Here is a 17,295-nt window from a genome sequence, read left to right as displayed (position 1 = left end):
GGAAATGCATTTTAGCAATTAGCATTGTAATAATACTGTTTTTCTATAAGAAATGAGTCAAATTTACAAAATTCTAAATATATGTGATCATTTTAAAATTAATGACAAAATTCAGTTTTAATTATCTTCTGGAAATTATATTTTTTTAATTCATAACCCCTCCTATAATATATGTTAAATCAATGTGGCTCAACAGATTTACTGAGTGCAGTCTTAGGCACTTAGGATATTGAATTAAGTTCTAGATTTATCTTTCCTCAAATAATTCACAATCTAGTAAGGAAGTCTCTCTCTTTTTCTTTCTCTGTCTCTGTCTCTCTCTCTCTGAAAAAATAAAGTATAAGGAGCACACTGAAGGAGCACACTGAGAAGAATCAACTCTATCAGGGTAGGCAGGTATGATGAAAAGAAGGTTTTCTAGATGAAATTGACCAAATTATGTTATTTGCATGTACAAATATGAATCCCACTATTATGTATAATTACAATGCATCAAAATACAAAAGCAAGAAATCAAAATCACCAAGCAAAACACAAAACTGAAAGGTTTCCTAGAGGAGGTGAGACCTACTTAGGTTTTGAGGGATGAGTTGCAGTTTGCTAGCCTATCAACCCCGCATCTGAGGAATAGAGGGCAGCCTTGGGATTGCTACTATAGGAGGTTGGTGCCTCCTAGTGGTGAGCAATGGCAAGAAATGAAGCTTCCCAGGATCTGAGGCCCTGGGTTTGATCCCCAGGACCACAAAAACAACAAAACAAGCAAAAAACAAAGTACAATGGTCAGTGCACTTAGTGCCACTGAAAGCAGGAGGCAAGACAATCCCCCTACAAAGACACTAAGAATATCAGCATAGCGAAGTTCCAGAGTTGAAGGTGTCATGCCACCCAAACTTTTGGCTTGGAAGACCAGGTAGATAGAACACTCATCAAGATAGCAAAACTAGGCTTGAGAAAGAAACATAACGAGTTCACTCTTGGATGTGTATGTTAAAAGATGCCGTAGGATATTTGTCCTAAGGTTGTAATGTCTATACATAAAGAAAATCATGATAAGAAAGTTAAATAAAAAACACATGATTCTATTGAAGCAGGTCAGAGACCCACCACCCAGAACCCCCCACCATATTTGTAATATATAAGTTCCTCATCTTGTCAGATACAGGATATCAGCTATCAGAAAAAACTTGTGCAGAAGAGCATCATAGTTGGTAGTTTCCTCTTTTTGTAAATGCCAGGTTTGCAGAAAAAAACAACTTGTGAAGGAACCTCTTCCTGGAACAAAAGAGGTTGGAACAAAAAGCACTTGTCATGTGAACCTCCAAGCCCCTCCCCCTCCCACTGGATATAAAGTTCAAAGAATTTCTAGACTCTTTGTCTAGAGGAGGAAATTTTAGGTACAAGCCACACTTTGGACCCTACAGTCAATAAAACTGCTTCCTGAAAATTCCTTGGGTGTCCAGCCTCTTCTGTCTTACTTCACTCTATAGGGAACTAAGCCATTAGTTAATAGACATCCAGAAGATTATAACTACATGTTGTTCTGACAAAATAGCAGCTACACCTTCTTTTCCGCTTTAAATAAAATGCTCCTTTTAACTTAGCTTTGAAACCATATTTTTTTTTCCTTAAGAAAAAGAATTTTAAAAATCTGGTTCTAAATTTTCATCTGAAATATGGTCAGAATTTCATCTCCTGTTCTTCAATATTACCAAAATCCACATTCCAAACTACAGATGATTTGAAAAGTAATGCCAGCTTCCCTTGGGATATATTTATAGAGCTTTTAAGACTATAAGATTTAACTTCTTGTTGAGGTTTTAAAAATAAAATTATTAATTATAAGATTATTAAATTATCTCAAAGGCGTTTTCTACACTGAAAAAGAGATGAAGCACAAAGATGTTAGGTGCCTGGAGATGAACTTAGTATTAAAGACGGATTTAACAACAGAGAATATGATCGTTAAAAGTTGTCTCCTCAGTAAGGGGAACCTGTTCAAGCGCTGCCCCCTGCTATCTGGGACCTTGGTGCTAGTCCATATAACAGTCTTTTGTAATCATAGATTCTTGCTCAAAATGATCTCCCTTCTTCAGCTTCTATGGCTACAGTCTGCACCATACTGTTACATTCATTCTGGATATTTTTTAAAAAATATTTTTTAGTTGTCAATGGACCTTTATTTTATTTATTTATATGGGGTGCTGAGAATCGAACCCAGTGCCTCACACATGCTAGGAAAGCACTCTACCACTGAGCCACCTCCCCAGCCCCCACTCTGAATATTTTTATCTTCAGTGGTATCTTTCATTTCCATCTAACTCATCACTAAATATTTCCTCTTGATTAAAACAATTAGTCAATACACGAAGTTTAAAACACCTTTGATTCTATCACTGGCCAAAAGCATCTATTAGCATCTTCATTTATGTTCTTAAAAAGTGTCATTAGGTCAGGCATGGTGGCACATGCCTATAATTCTTGTGATTTGGGGAAGCTGGCAGAAGGATCACAAGTTTGAGGTCAGCCTCAGCAACTTAGGAAGAGCCTGTTTCAAAATATGAAATGGAGACTTGACAAGAAAGTTAAATAAAAAACATGTGATTCTATTGAAGCAGGCCAGACTGGTGGTAGATTACCCCTAGGTTCAAGCCACAATACTCCCTCCACCCCAACACATGCACAAAAATAAGATATTAGGAACTCTGTCTAAGAAGGAGACTCCATGAAATGAAATCTCATCTCTGTGATAGATGTTGCTTCCTAGCCACTCAGGTACCATTTCCCAGATGGTTCCCCATTCCCGCTCTGTGCTGAATATGAGTTGTATTTATATGTGGAACAGGCACTTACATTTACATTTGCTTTATTAAGGAATATTACCATCATTGACTATTTTGATACTCTTCTCTAACCTTTAGTATTCTTACAATTGAGGACCAAAAAATCTATAGCCAAAATGACCATAATAATTTTAAAAAGTAACAACAGCAATATGTACTGAGCAATACTTTGTGCCAAGCATTTCTCCATTCATTATTTTATTTATGTGTGTGTGTGTGTGTGTGTGTGTGTGTGTGTGTATGTTTGTGTGTGAAGTCCCCATTCCACAGACAAGGAAACTCAAGTTTAGAGAAGTTAAGCAACTTGCTAAGTAACTGGGTGGTGGAGCAGAGGTTTCCTTCCACACAGTCTGGTGCAGGAATCACATTCCTTTATAAGCCTCAGAATCACTTAAAAAGTAATGTGCAGGCCAGGTGCAGTGGCGCATGCCTGCAATCCCAGCGGCTTGGATGGCTGAGACAGGAGGATAGCAAGTACAAAGCTAGCCTCAGCAATGACAAAGTGCTAAGCAACTCAGTAAGATCCTGTCTCTAAATAAAATATAAAATAGGGCTGGAATGTGGTTCAGTGGTTGAGTGCCTGTGAGTTCAATCCCCTGTACAAAAAGAAAAAAAAAGTAATGTGGGTAAGGTGGAGGTGGGCATTTGAAGTCACTCAACAAATAATAGTGTGGTGGTGAGGCTACTATGAACACACACATACACACAAGCTAATATATTAACTGATAAGCTTAATTTTTTTAGATCTAAAGCAGTGGTTCTACAAGCATGAACAGTAGACTCCCAAGGATCCCAGAGATACTTTCAGGGGCCTGTGAGGTCAAAATCATTTTTATGATAATACTGTAAGGTCAGAACTGTTTTCATAAAAATACTAAGATGAATTTTTCTTACAACTGTTGCAAACAGTGGAATTTTCCAACAACTGTCTGACGTGACTATTGTAATAGATTGAATGTGGAAGTAGATATAAGGATGCAGCTGCCTTGTGCTAAGTCTTTATTAAAGAGATGTGCAAAAATGGCAAAACAATACCATTTTCCTAAATTAAATTTTTTTTTGAAATCATAATTTTTCATTAAATATTTTGTTAAAATATAATGGTTTTGATATTTATATCTTTAAATGAATTAAACAGAATTTTGATTTTAATTAAAAGTATGTAAGTTTCAATCTCTAACACAGTAAATATTGACAGACATAGCTCACATAAAACAAAAGTTTTTAGGGATCCTTAATACATTTTTAGAGTATAAAAGTGTCCTAAGACCAAAAATTTGAGAATCTATGCTTGGAAATCAATTATAGAATACTTTTATATTGCAAACTTAAGCATGCAAGCCACAAGTGGAAAGGAAACAGATGATTAAGTGCTGTGCCTCTTGAGAGTTTAGCCAGACCAGGGCTAACTGTGTCACTGAATCACAAAACGTCATTCTCTCTTAGCTCTCCATTGATGAGCAGATTTCAATGATGTATTCAGAAATGAAATCTGCTGTCAGCTAGGCCACGAGAAACAGATTTCCTTAAATTCCCAGAGGATTAAAAACTACCACAAAATGCATAAGCCAATATGACTTAACTGAGAGAGGTGGTCATTTTGATTTTCATCAAGTGCTTCTACATATAAAATGTGATCACTGCAACAAGACATTCCCATTAAGGGACACTTTTAACAAAAATGTTAAGAAAAGAAAGAGGTCTTTGCATAATTTATCTTTTTGTGACTCGAGTTCTCATTTCTCTTTATATCCAACTCCTTTCTTCTCTTCTAAGCCTCATGATTCCTCCCCAAAAAAGTCTTCATTCATTTTTAGATAGAGAACAAAGGAGACAATGTAACATGGAGACAACCACCCTTCCATCATTATACATATATAAAAGGATTCTAATTCTCAGTTCAAGATGGGTGTTTAATGGGTGTGAGCTCTTCCATTACAATAAACTTACAATGAACTATTGAAACTCTAATAAAACAGAACTACCGCTCAATCCAGCAATCTCATTACTGTGAATATATCCATAGGATTTGAATCAGTACATTTAAGAGCTGTCAGCACTCTCACGCTCATTGCAATATTATTCATGATAGCAAAGATATGTCATTGATGGTGCCATATCACAACTGTTGCACACAGTGTAATGGATGAATGGATAAGAACAATGTGGTATATCTGTATAATAGAATATTACTCCTTAAAAAAGAAGGAAATGGCATAATTTGTAACAATATGGTTTAGCCTGTAGGACAATATGCTAAGTAAAATATGGCAGGCACAGAAAACTTTATATCATCTCACTTATATTTGGAATCTAAAAAGTCAGCCTCACAGAGGTAGAATGGTGACCATAGGAGGTTAGGAAGTGGGGTTGAGGAGGTATTGGTTGCAAAGTTTCATTTACACAGAAGAAATAAGTTTTTGAAATCTATTGCACAGCAGGGTAACTTAGTTAATAATGTATCATAATATTTTTAATAATTCATTTTACTTGGCAAATAAAATTTTATGTGTTTAATGTGTACAATATGATGTTTTAAAATATGCATATACTGCAGAATAGCTAAATTGAGCTAACTGGCATACCCATCATAGGAGAAGAAATTCCAGATGTTCTTCCCACATAAAATAAGTATATGAAGTGACAGACATACTCATTATCTTGATGCAAGCATTGCATATTACATACATACATCTTAACATCACAATGTACTCCAATAATACATGACTATACCTTGTCAATTAAAAATAGATTTAAAAAACAACTAACAACATTTGGCAATCAATGCGCTCTGAGTTATTTTTTTGTAATGAGAAAGATGATATTAACCCAGTGCTCAGGTAAGTGGAAAACTCTAAGCACTTGGGTGCATTCCTCAGACACTTACCTGGCACCTGCTCAAGTGCTGGTTGCTGAGGACAGAGGCAGAAGGAGACATCTGCCTCCATGGCTCAGAATGGCTTGAGCGGCTGACTCCTGTACTGCTGATTATAATGCAATATGGGAAGTGCTGTAAAGACCAATGAAGGTTGTTCTCTGAGGGGCAGGAATAGGCTCACTGGTAGGGCTAGTAAGGAAAATGCAGGCAGAGGGCCCTGTGTAGGCCAGCAAGTGCTTGGGGTTCCTGTGCAGTAGTTGTTGTGGTCGCACACAGAACAGCGTGTGTGTGTTTGTGCTTGTGCATAAGCGTGGGGAGGGTGGTGTTGGGGGACAGGTCTGGCTAGTGAGGCAGGGTAAAAACAGTATAGATACACTCACCATGTAGAAGAGCACCATGGGTAAAAGGGAGCTTTTTTGCAAACTATCCCCAGAGATTAGCTTTTTCAGTACTCAGAGAACCTCATCCAGCATCTCCTTTATAAGACAATTCCCCTACAAGGACACCAAGAATCTCAGCATAGGGAAGTGCCAGTGTCTGATTTAAAAATAATGTCCTTACAGCTTTTGACTTAATATTAATAATTTCACCACATGGACGACTTGATGAAGAAAAAGCTTATTTAAAAAGCAATGTTAATCTTAAAATTATTTTATAATCTAAAACACATCTTTATTACAATATGACCACAACGTAATTTATGATTAAATGTAATCTCTAGAAATCATATTACATAATCAGATACTAGCTTCTGAAAGTTAGTTCTTAAGATAGAAATCCTAGGTAACTAAGGGAAGATAGTTTAAAATATATGTAAGAATGTGCTTCATTTGAGAAATACTTTGAGATTAAACTACTTTATTTTTCATGCTCCTGGGGATTAAGAGCCTTGTGGGTACTCGGCAAATGTTCTACCACTGAGTGACATCTCCAGCCCCAAGATTGGACTACTTTTCCAAATGTTATAACAATCGAGTTGTAGGAGTAAAGTCACCCAGTTTTTAAAAAAATAGGCTAATCTAGTCAGGTCCACCTATGATCTCAGCTACTCAGGAGGCTGAAGTAGAGGATTGCAAGGGAGAGGCTGGCCTCAGTAACTTAGCAGGACCCTGTCTTGAAATAAAAAAAATAATAATAATACAGCTGGGATATAGCTCAATGGTAAAGCTCTCCTGGCTTCTATCTCCAGTAAAACACACACACACACACACACACACGCACACACACACACACACACACACACAAATCCCAATTTTGTGTGAGACTAACATGTATATGCAATTGTGTGTGTTATTCTTCAACTTCCCTGGAGAATTCTTGAAAAATGATTACAAGTCTTTAATTCCATGTTTCAAAAGAAAGTTCACCCTAAAAATAAACAGATATTTTGGAACATGGAACTTTAATTTATTTGGTACCAGCCATGGAGTCCCAAGTGTAATGAACATTCATTAAAATAGTTTTTTCTGGGGTGGGTTTGTGGTTCAGTGGTAGAGCGCTTGCCTAGTATGCATAAGGCTCTGGGTTCAATCCCCAGCATCACAAAAGTGAAAAAAAAAAAAAGGCTTTTCACCTTCTTTTAAATTTATTAAAAAATAATCAAAACTGTATTGGCATGGACAGTATGTCTCACCTCAAATATTTAAAAACTCCCAATATTTTGTGTATGCTATTTATGTCATTTGATACAGACCTTTTCCCTAAAAGTAATCAGAGAGAGAGAAAGGTTATGTTTGCATTTTCTTTGTTCAAGGTGTTTATTGCATCTCAGAGGGCGTACATGCACTGGGTTTTTAAACCGAAATACAAAGAAAAGCCATTTTGAAATTTGTTTTAGGTAATTTTCCCCCATTACAGTGTATGTTATCCCCACAGTAAATTCAGATACAACCACTTTTAAATGGTACCATACATCTATTAAATAATTTGAAAAATAGGCAAATGCCTTTCCAACCCAATATGCTTTTACAAAGAGCTGCCAAGCCACTAGCAACACTGATCAACAGTGACCTCATGTATGCATCAAAATCTTAAGCCAAGCCATCAGCACAGACAGTATGACAACAAATTAAAAATTAAAGAATACAGTATGTACAGTAAAGGATACAATTCTCTGAATAAGTTTAAATCCTAATCACAATGGTACAACAAAACCTAGTTTGAGCTCAGTTGAAGGATGGAAAAACACTAGCCTATAGAACACACAAAGAAATACTAAATGAACAGATGTACATAAAACCCACAGTGAAGTAAAAACATTTGCAGTAATCTTTAAATTACAGATATACCTTGGGGTGCTTTCATAATCACGTAAATAGCACATTGCTAATTGCATTTTCACAGACCTGATAGAAACGTACGCTTTACTTTTCAGTGCATTTAATCAAGAATGAATAAATAGGTCAATTTAGATGCAAAACCTGCAAATATAATTAAAATATATATTTTAATATAGCAGTGATAAATATGGAATTCTTCCCATATGATTTTTCATTCTTGATAAGGTAGCTTCAAGGAGAAGTATTTATTATGGACGTTAACCTTTATATTTTTTAAAATAAAATTTCTTAACATATACAGTGCCACAAAAATAAACATTTCTCACAACAGTTGAAGTTTCTGTGATTGGAAAAATGTACTCCACACGGAAAAAAGTTTTGTATATTTAAGAGTGTTTTCCTTACTATCTGATATTATCACATTACGCTTGTAACAGAGATACAGAAGAAAAGAGAATTTATGGGAAGAGTTTAGGGTTTGTCCAAAAGTTATATATACATTGAAACCTTCGAAAACACAGACACATCTTTCCAAATGGCTCACCATACAACAGCTGCATCATCCGTCCATGGGCAAGGTCCAGAAAAGCACTATAGGCATCGGAAACATCCATTCATTGTTTACATCATACAACACACAAATAACCCAAATACACTACAATTTTGAGAGTAGGGATAACAGCTAAAGTAGTACACATTCCTAACGTTCACTTTCACAGCTGTGCTACACATTTTGGAAGAGAAGTTATGAGTAAGCATTGGGTTTGGTACTGGTGGCTCACTTTGAAACTCTGAGCATCAATCTTATTTGAAGTCTCCAAACTCATTATTTTTCCTATTCAGTCACAAAAATTGCAGCTGTGAAGAAAAAAGTACTTTAGTTAGAAAACAGACTATCATGCATCCCTTAAACATTTTATGTCCTTTGCATTTTACTTCATAGTTACTACAGAAGAGCTTTGTACCAAAGGTTTCTATATTAACATGTTCACATTTGTGTATTTTCCAAAGTTCCTTAAAATAAGCTTAAAATTTCAGTCAGGAAACTTAAAAAAAATCAATTTTCCATGCACAGTTTCATTTTAAACAAAGATTACATTAACAAAATTTTGAACTTTAGATACTTATTAGCAATCTTAATTATAAGACAGGATAAATTAAGGATAGCTAACCTTTAAAATAGAAGAGTGAAAAGAAAACATTGGAATGGAAGTGACTTCTATTATTTTTTGCTTCTATTTCATTACTGTGTTCAATGAATCACTCACTGAACAGTTGAACAAGTGACAGAACAGGAGAGAAGGGAGCTATCCCTGGTGACCCAATTTCTTCTCTCACACCACTTTCCACTTTGTTCATCAGTCATTTCTGCCAAGAAACCTTTCCTGGGGTCTTAAGGCTTATCCAGAACTCATAGAATCCTCTGTGTCTGCCTCTCTCTGGGTTGTGAATCCCTGAGGGCAGGGACTCTCTCAAGCATTTCTTTTTCTGATACTCACTGAAGTTCCAGGCATGTGATGACAGCAATATTTACTTTACAAGTGTTGATAAAAGGCTACTCAAGGCAGTTTTCTCGATTACTCCTGAAACTAATTGCTATGAAATAAGTGCTCGTTGTCTTACTTATACCAACATCTACTTATGCCTAATCAACCCAATCTAAAGTGGAAAAGTGTGCCGGAGGAGAAATGACTTGACTGAGATATTAAAGTGACATGTTATTAATCCTATTGGTATATAAGAAAAATGATTACAAAGCAGAATTCCACAGAAATCTCAGTAGGCATTAGAGAGAGTTTTTAATATACATAGGCAGTAGATGTATAATGAAAGTACCACTGGATAGTGGTCCAAAAGCTTCCACATTCTTTCTGTTCCTTTTGCCAGACCCTGAGTAAATCACTCAATTATCAATCACTCAATATAAAAAAATTAATTCTGGGTAGTTTATTGCGCAGAGTTTCATCTCCTACTGAGAAGTTCAAAGATATTAATGCCTGGGAAGTAGATATGAAAAATACTATGTAAAAGAAAAGCAGTTAAATTGAGCAAAATATTTGCTAAGAACCTACCCACCATTAACAGTAAAGAGCAGGGTTAACAGTAAACATTATTCCTTCATAAGTTTCCTTCCATAAATTCACAATGAGTCACTTTTAATGAAATTGATGAGATTTAAAACTAGATTGTTAGAAATTAATATTACAAATATTAGCTTTCTATTAATTTCAGTCATGGAATAAAGCATTAATCTTCTAATTTATCAAGAAGTTTGGGCAACTTTTGTATTTTATCAGTATAATCTTTGTGATTTTCAGGATAAGGACAACTTGGAGGTTTCTCTCCCTCCTAGTTTTTCTTTCTTTTGTGGTACTAGGGACTGAACTCAGGAGTGCTGTAATATTGAGCTACATATCCCATCCATTAAAAAAATATTATCTTTTATTTTTGAGAGAGGGTCTTGCTAAGTTGCCCAGGCTGGCCTCAAGCTTCCCATCCTCCTGCCTCAGCTTCCTGAGATTACAGGTATATGCCACTAATTACAGGTGTGGTCTCTTCCTCCTAGTTTTATAAGTAAATTTTTTTTAAAAAAATCATTAATAATGATAGCTTTTAATATCAATTTTAAAACTTGAAACATTTGAGTTATCATTATACATATCCACTCAAAACACAGAAAGAACAAATATAATATCTGAAATAGCCAAGCATTGTATAGCTCATTATTAAAAGTCCATAGGAAAATCTCAATAGAAGATACCTTAAATTGTTTACAAGAAATCCTTGATGTTAAGATCCGCTAATGGGTCCTTTGCTGGAGGTTTCTTGGGACTCTGAGTGGCAGGTGTAGGGCTTGGAGAAAGCTAATGGGGAGAAAGCCAGCCCCAAAGAGCAGAGATAGAAAGCAAACAGAGAGATAGGTAAGCATTAGGCAGAACATATATTGCAGAAAAAAACATGCAGAAGAATAGATGGCTAAAAGTTTAAAAAAAAAAACTACTTTGTTCTACTTAGTCACAGTGTTGTGTTTGATTCTGGAGTGGTAAAATACAATTCAAATGATATTTGGCTTTCTTGAAATTTCCTGACATGAAATTTAGCCAAAGTAAAATTTGGGGACTCTGGTAGAACAATACGGACATGAATTAGGGAGATGTAAAAAATTAGTCACATAAGGATATAACAAATATATAGTAAAACAAACAAACAAACAAAAAGTGATCATTTTTTCTATAAAAACACTTTTACTTTGAGTTATTAGTACTACTAAACTAATAAAGAAATTTAAATGACTTTTTTCACAGTGACAATCAGTTTGAAAGGAAAATTGAAAGGAAAGTTTGCAGACAGCCACTTATGAAATTACTTAATATTATTAACTAAATATGCTAGGATTTCACATAAATTATTTTAGGGTTCTATTTGTGAACACCACTGAGTTCTAATCCCAGTCCCACCTGTCCAGCTCACAGAGAAGGCTAAATAATTACAGGAAAGAAACATATGGGACTTGTAGTAAAAGGAAAAAGAATTAACTCATTTTGCTTCTATTGAACCAATAACTAAATGATTTTCATCTGTGACAGAAATAATTTCTGGAAGCAGGCTTCTGCAGGAATGTCAGGGTAAAGACCTTAAAAAAATCTCGCTCACTCTGTCTAGAGTAATACCTGACATCTATCCTTTGAATCTAATTAATTTCCCATGCTTGTAAGATGATAGGAATTTCAGAACTCTGGGACTTTGGGGCAGGGTGTATATTTTTATTGGTTCAGGAAGCAGAGCTCCAGAATTAAGGATTTTCAGATGTGTTCCTATGTCCAGAAACTACTGCATTATCTATCTGCCAAATTTCCATTTGTAGAACTGAGATAATGCTTAATTGAACTCTCAGAAAAAATAAACACCAACCTTGAAATTGCTTGGAAGAAACTGTAGAATTGGTCCACAATTAATAATCAGGTGAGATGACAATGTTACAATATCAACTAATTAATGAATATTGGGATAGTCCAGGCATCATTAATATTAAAACTACTATGAATTCTGAAGCTACAAACTCATTTTATTTTATACTCTGGGGTTACTATGCTTCTTGGAAATAGAAAACGTAAAAATTATCTGACATACCATTCCCTGATTTATTCTACATTCAATTACTGATTAAAACAATACATTTTCATATCATCTATTTTCCAAATTAAGTAAATAATTGATGCTAAATATGGTATTATGCAAGAAAAACAATTATTTTTAGTAATAAGATTATATTAATAAAATCTCTTTGGTTCCACATATATCTCTTTATATTAATTTATTTCTAAAGCTTTCAACACACCAAATACAAGACTAAAAAACAACTTCAATAAAATTGTTCATTAAAACAGAAACATTCTGTCTTCCTCAAATATGATAAATATTCACAGGTCTATTCAACCATCAAGGAAACATTATGAGATTCATCTTAGAATTTAAGCATACAAGGTTAAACTTAACCCATGAGTAGGTCCCAAACCTTCCTCATACCCTCCAAAAAAACAACACTAGGCAGGGTTTCTTGGTCTCCAAGCAGACCAGAAAACCTGTCCTGAAGTCAGTGTGTTGTTATGGCCATGAAGGCTAGGGCTTCTCATATTCCAAGTTGTCTTTTTCAACAACCACCATTGTTTTCTCCTGATCACTGTGGCTTTTGAGATATTACAGTGAAAAAGTTGAAAGCAAATTTGGGGAACAAGTAGAAGATGGATTTAGATGCGGATCAAGAAAGCAAATGGGGTTAGAGTATACTCAGAAAGTGTAGAGTAAGTATCCTACAGATAAGTATCCACTTAGTAAATTAAAAATATTATAGGGGTGAAAGAAACCATTCATTGATATCAGTAAACTCTACTTGAGTTATTTTGTTCATTTTGTTTGGCGTGCTGCTACTAAAGTGATAATTTGGTGCTGACTCTCTCCAAGTCACTTTCTCAATGGTGAAGATCTCCTTGGTTCCACATATATGTTTCTACCTTGCCAGATAATTAAAAAGAGGAGTCAAGAAAGAATAACTCATCAGTACGATGAGTATTAGCCGAAGTTCAACAAAGTGCATTTATTGGACATATATTTTGACATCTTGGTAAACGGAGGGAGCACATGGTGGCATAGTAAGGAATTTTGCCTCAAGACACGTTTTCCCTTTGTCCTGGATCCTACTAGGTGACCTCTAAATCTTTGTGATTTTCTGAGTGACAGAAAATTTGCTCTTCACGATGGGCTCCTGCAACCTGCCTGATAAAATTATGCTAACCAGGTGACTCCCAGGGGCTCTTCCTAGATTATGCTGACAAAATAACTCAGCATGGAGGTGGCCCATGCCAGAAAGACCTGCCACATAATGCCAACCTGATCTTCAGAAGGAGGAGGATTGGAAATTGAACCTAACTCATACCTAATATTTCTCTCTCTCAATCTTGCTTTTTTTTTTCTTTTTCAACCGATCATTCTTATGTAGTGAAGTCTCAATAATTCTGGACCTTAATGCTTGAGTGAGCTTCCTGAGCTGACAACACTGTGTGTGTATTGTCACACATTGATGCTGGGAGAGGAACACATCCCTGAGGCCAGAGAAGTTTCATGCTTGAAGTTCTCATAGATGTCACTCATGATCTCTTCCTTTAGCTCCATCTAATTTGTATCTGTTCACTACAAAGAAAACTGTGATCCTAAATTTGGCACATTCTTGAGTTCTGGGATAATTCTAGAGAAGGGTGGTCATGGAAAACCTCAAATTTATAGCTAGCTAGTCTGAGTTGATGGTGGCCCTGGGGATTCCCAAACTCGTGGCTGATGTTTGAAGAGAGGAGATTCTTATGGCACAGTTCCCTGAGACTTTGCAGTTTGGCAAACTCACTGCTGTTGATGTCACAAGTGTTAGGCAGAGTTGGCAGCCTGGAGGACTATGCCTTGAACTTTTCTGGCTAACTCTGGAAGCACATAATAAAACCACGGATCAGAAGTACTCACTTCTCAGGATACATGCCTCACATGCCTGGTTGTTTTCCTGTACCATTTTGAGTTAAGTAAAAGAAGAACAGAGGGACCTTAGGACAGTTAGCTTTCCCCCAAGACCTCACACTCTTGCTAATCTGTCTTCTCTGATTCCTTTACTTCTGAAGCAACAGGTATGAGAAGCACATTAGGTAAAAACACTTTTGAAACAGTTAACCACGTGACAGTCTTATACTTAGGGGTTAATGTCACTGATCTGTGTACATGAAGAGACAGACCTGTGTGCCAGGTACAGCTGTGGCTCCAAAGGGTGGCCTCATCATGGGCTGTGCGAACATGACTGGCTGCTGAGGCATCATGGGCATGCCTGTCCCAGCAGGAGGCTGAAAAGGAAGACTTGTTTAGATCCCAATGGAGTCACCAGGGTGACACCCCAACAAAGATGGTTTTTATATGCTTCTCACAATTTTTGAAGATTCCAGGTGGGTGAAAAACTGGAATTTGTTTTTTTTTTTTTTTTTGACCTCTGGGTGTTGAGGCTGTCAGATGGGAGAGTCCCTGAGCAGGGATACAGGCCAGATGGCTACACAGCATCCTGATCCCAACCAGGCCTTGCTGCTCATTCACCTACTTCAAGCATAACTCTTGAAGAGATAAAAACTTGTTTCTCTATGGCCCTAAAAGTTGCTGATTAGTGAAAAGTACTAGTATAATGATTCAGGGCTGATCTTGATTCATTGAGTTAAGATTATGATTAGCATATATTATTCCAAAAGGGACATAACAATGTACTGTAATTTTGTGGCAGAATTTAAGTATTTTATAACTTATTTTTATAACTACATGATAGGCCACTTAAGGCCTGCAGCAGGTAACTTTTTAAGTTTGATGCATTTTGGGGAGAATTATATTCTGTAGGAGTATTTGATAATTTGGGATTTGGCAAAGAACATAGAAATGTCAATCAATTTTTAGAATAGGTCATCACTCACCATTCCAAATCCTGCTCCAGGTTGTCCAACAGATGGGGCCCCGGCCACAGGAGGAACTGAACTGGTTGGAGGTACTGCTCCTTGCTGTACACACGTACCCACAAAACCACATGAGCGCATGCACACACACATACACCCCAAACAAACACACACAAAGAAACAAAATAATTTGTTTTTAAAATGACAATATAATTTTAAAATGCATGTATTTCAAGTTTATGTGTGGAGATATAAAGAAATCTCAAATTTTGGTTTAAAGTTTAAAAAGCAGATGACTCTAGTACTACACCAATGATATAAACAAAGTTACTAACTTGATGGTAGTACTATTCACTGTTGGCAGTACTGTTTGTACTTGCTGGCTTGCAAGAACATTGGGTTTCCTCTCAAATTCCTTATACTCACCCTAACTGGGAATGAATTAAGCTTCTCTTTTCCTATCATTTCCTTTGACAGGTTAGACATGAGGATCCTATTTTCATTTACATTTTAATGGTTGGCTTCCACTCCCCCTTAAATTTTTTCCATATTTTTATCGGTGCATTATAGTTGTATATAATGGTGTAATTTGTTACATATTCATGCATGCACAAAATAAATAACAATATAATTTGGCCAATATCACCTCTCGCACTTTTATATCATTCTTTTCTATGTTTCACATTACTCTTTTCTATGTTTTATTTGCTTCTTTTTAACTTTTGGCTGTTGCACAAGGACTAAAATTAATCCTCAGAATAGAAAGCCTTTAGAAGACTGCACATAATACAGAATGCATGTGCTGTTATCAAGTTCAGGGCTCAGTTTTCAGTCATGCATCAAAACTTCCTAATATTTCCCTCTTGTTTAAAAATTAATCCTACTGTAATCATTTAAATTGATCATTAGAACAAATCCTAATTAAAAGAAGAAGATACTATAGTGATGTCAGCAAAAATGATGAACTAAGAGACTCCAAAATCCCCTCATCCATAAAAGTAATGAAAAAAAAAGGCAACAACTGTCAGAACTACCTTTACTGGATTCTAGAAACTATCTAAAAATTTGCAGCAATCCATGAAGTACTTATTGAAAATCAGAGGAATCTTGGTAAGAGCAATATGTTTTGTGGCATTTTACCTTACTCTAATCCCATCTTCCGCTTCCCAACTTAGCTTAGTTTATTTGCTACTATACAAGTCTCCCATGAGAGGGATACCTGGTCATGAATTAGACATTTAGGCACTTGATGGCTCACAAGGATAAAGAAGTGTCCTTTAAAGACACTGTGAACATTCATAACCACTGCCCTGAAGCCCCATTAGGGCAGGACTATATTCATTTCCTAATAGAGACCTCAAGACCAAATTAGAGAAAATCACAATGAACAAACATCTCAATAGATACAGAAAAAAACATTTGATAAAACTAACACCCTTTCATGACAAAACAAAACCAAAACCAAAAAACAAACAAACAAACAAAAACCTACTCAACAAACTAGGGAGAGAAGAGAAAGTCCTCAATCTGACAAAGGGTATCTAAAAAAAACCCCAAAGGTAAATGATTGAAAGATTTCTTCCAAGAACAAGATGCACGAGAAATTTCAGCCAGGGAAATTAGCAGGAAAAAGGATGAAATAGCAGACTGAAAAGGAAAGAATAAAACTATCTTTATTCACAGATGACATGATCTTAAATATAGAAAACCCCACAGAATTCAAACAAGAAAGTACCAAAACTAATAATAATTTCCTTAACGCTGAGGATATAAGATCAATATATAAAAATCATTGTGCGAACATGACTGTGGTAGTTCATTTTATACTAACAATGATCAATCAAAAATATAGTTGTGATAATAATTCCATTTATAATAATATCAAAAATAATAAAATATTTAGGAATAAATTTAACAAGAGAGTATAATACTTGTATACTGGCAATCATAAAACATCATTGAAAGAAATTAAAGAACTAAGAAAATGAAAAGTTGGTCTGTGTTCATGGATTTGAAGACATAATAATGGAAAGAATTCAGTAGGCAATTCCTATCTAAATTTTGACTGCCTCCCCCTTTTGTTTTTAGAAATTGACAAACTGAATTTAAAGTTTATATGAAAATGCAAGGGGACAAGAATAGCCAAAACAGTCTTAAGAAAGAAGAAATTTGGAAGACTCAAACTTCCTGGTTTTAAAACTTAAAACAAAGCTACATTAATCAAAATAGCATGGTATTAGCATAGTGATAGACATATAGATCTAACACAACATAAGAAAGAATCTGGAAATAAACCTATATGTCTCTATGGCCAATTGATTTTTGTCAAGAGT

General features: G+C 35.5%; 1 protein-coding gene across 27 annotated transcripts in view; it reads right to left on the bottom strand.

Moving 5' to 3' along the window:
- Positions 1-10,768: 10,768 nt before the first annotated feature.
- The window catches only part of Snap91 (synaptosome associated protein 91), a 114,961-nt gene continuing 108,434 nt past the window's right edge, over positions 10,769-17,295 (bottom strand). For 25 of the 27 annotated variants that reach the window (XM_076859951.2, XM_076859955.2, XM_076859966.2 and 22 more), the window contains 3 exons: positions 14,984-15,067; positions 14,270-14,374; positions 10,769-10,861 (listed from right to left, as the gene is read on the bottom strand). In XM_076859951.2, coding sequence (XP_076716066.2) covers positions 10,769-10,861; positions 14,270-14,374; positions 14,984-15,067 — 282 coding nt within the window. The remainder of the gene's footprint in view (positions 10,862-14,269; positions 14,375-14,983; positions 15,068-17,295) is intronic. The other 2 variants (XM_076859962.2, XM_076859969.2) reach the window with 1 other exon arrangement.

Source organism: Callospermophilus lateralis, chromosome 6, assembly GCF_048772815.1.
Source record: "Callospermophilus lateralis isolate mCalLat2 chromosome 6, mCalLat2.hap1, whole genome shotgun sequence".
Taxonomy (NCBI): Eukaryota; Metazoa; Chordata; class Mammalia; order Rodentia; family Sciuridae; genus Callospermophilus; species Callospermophilus lateralis.
This window is presented reverse-complemented; position numbering and strand designations above follow the sequence as displayed.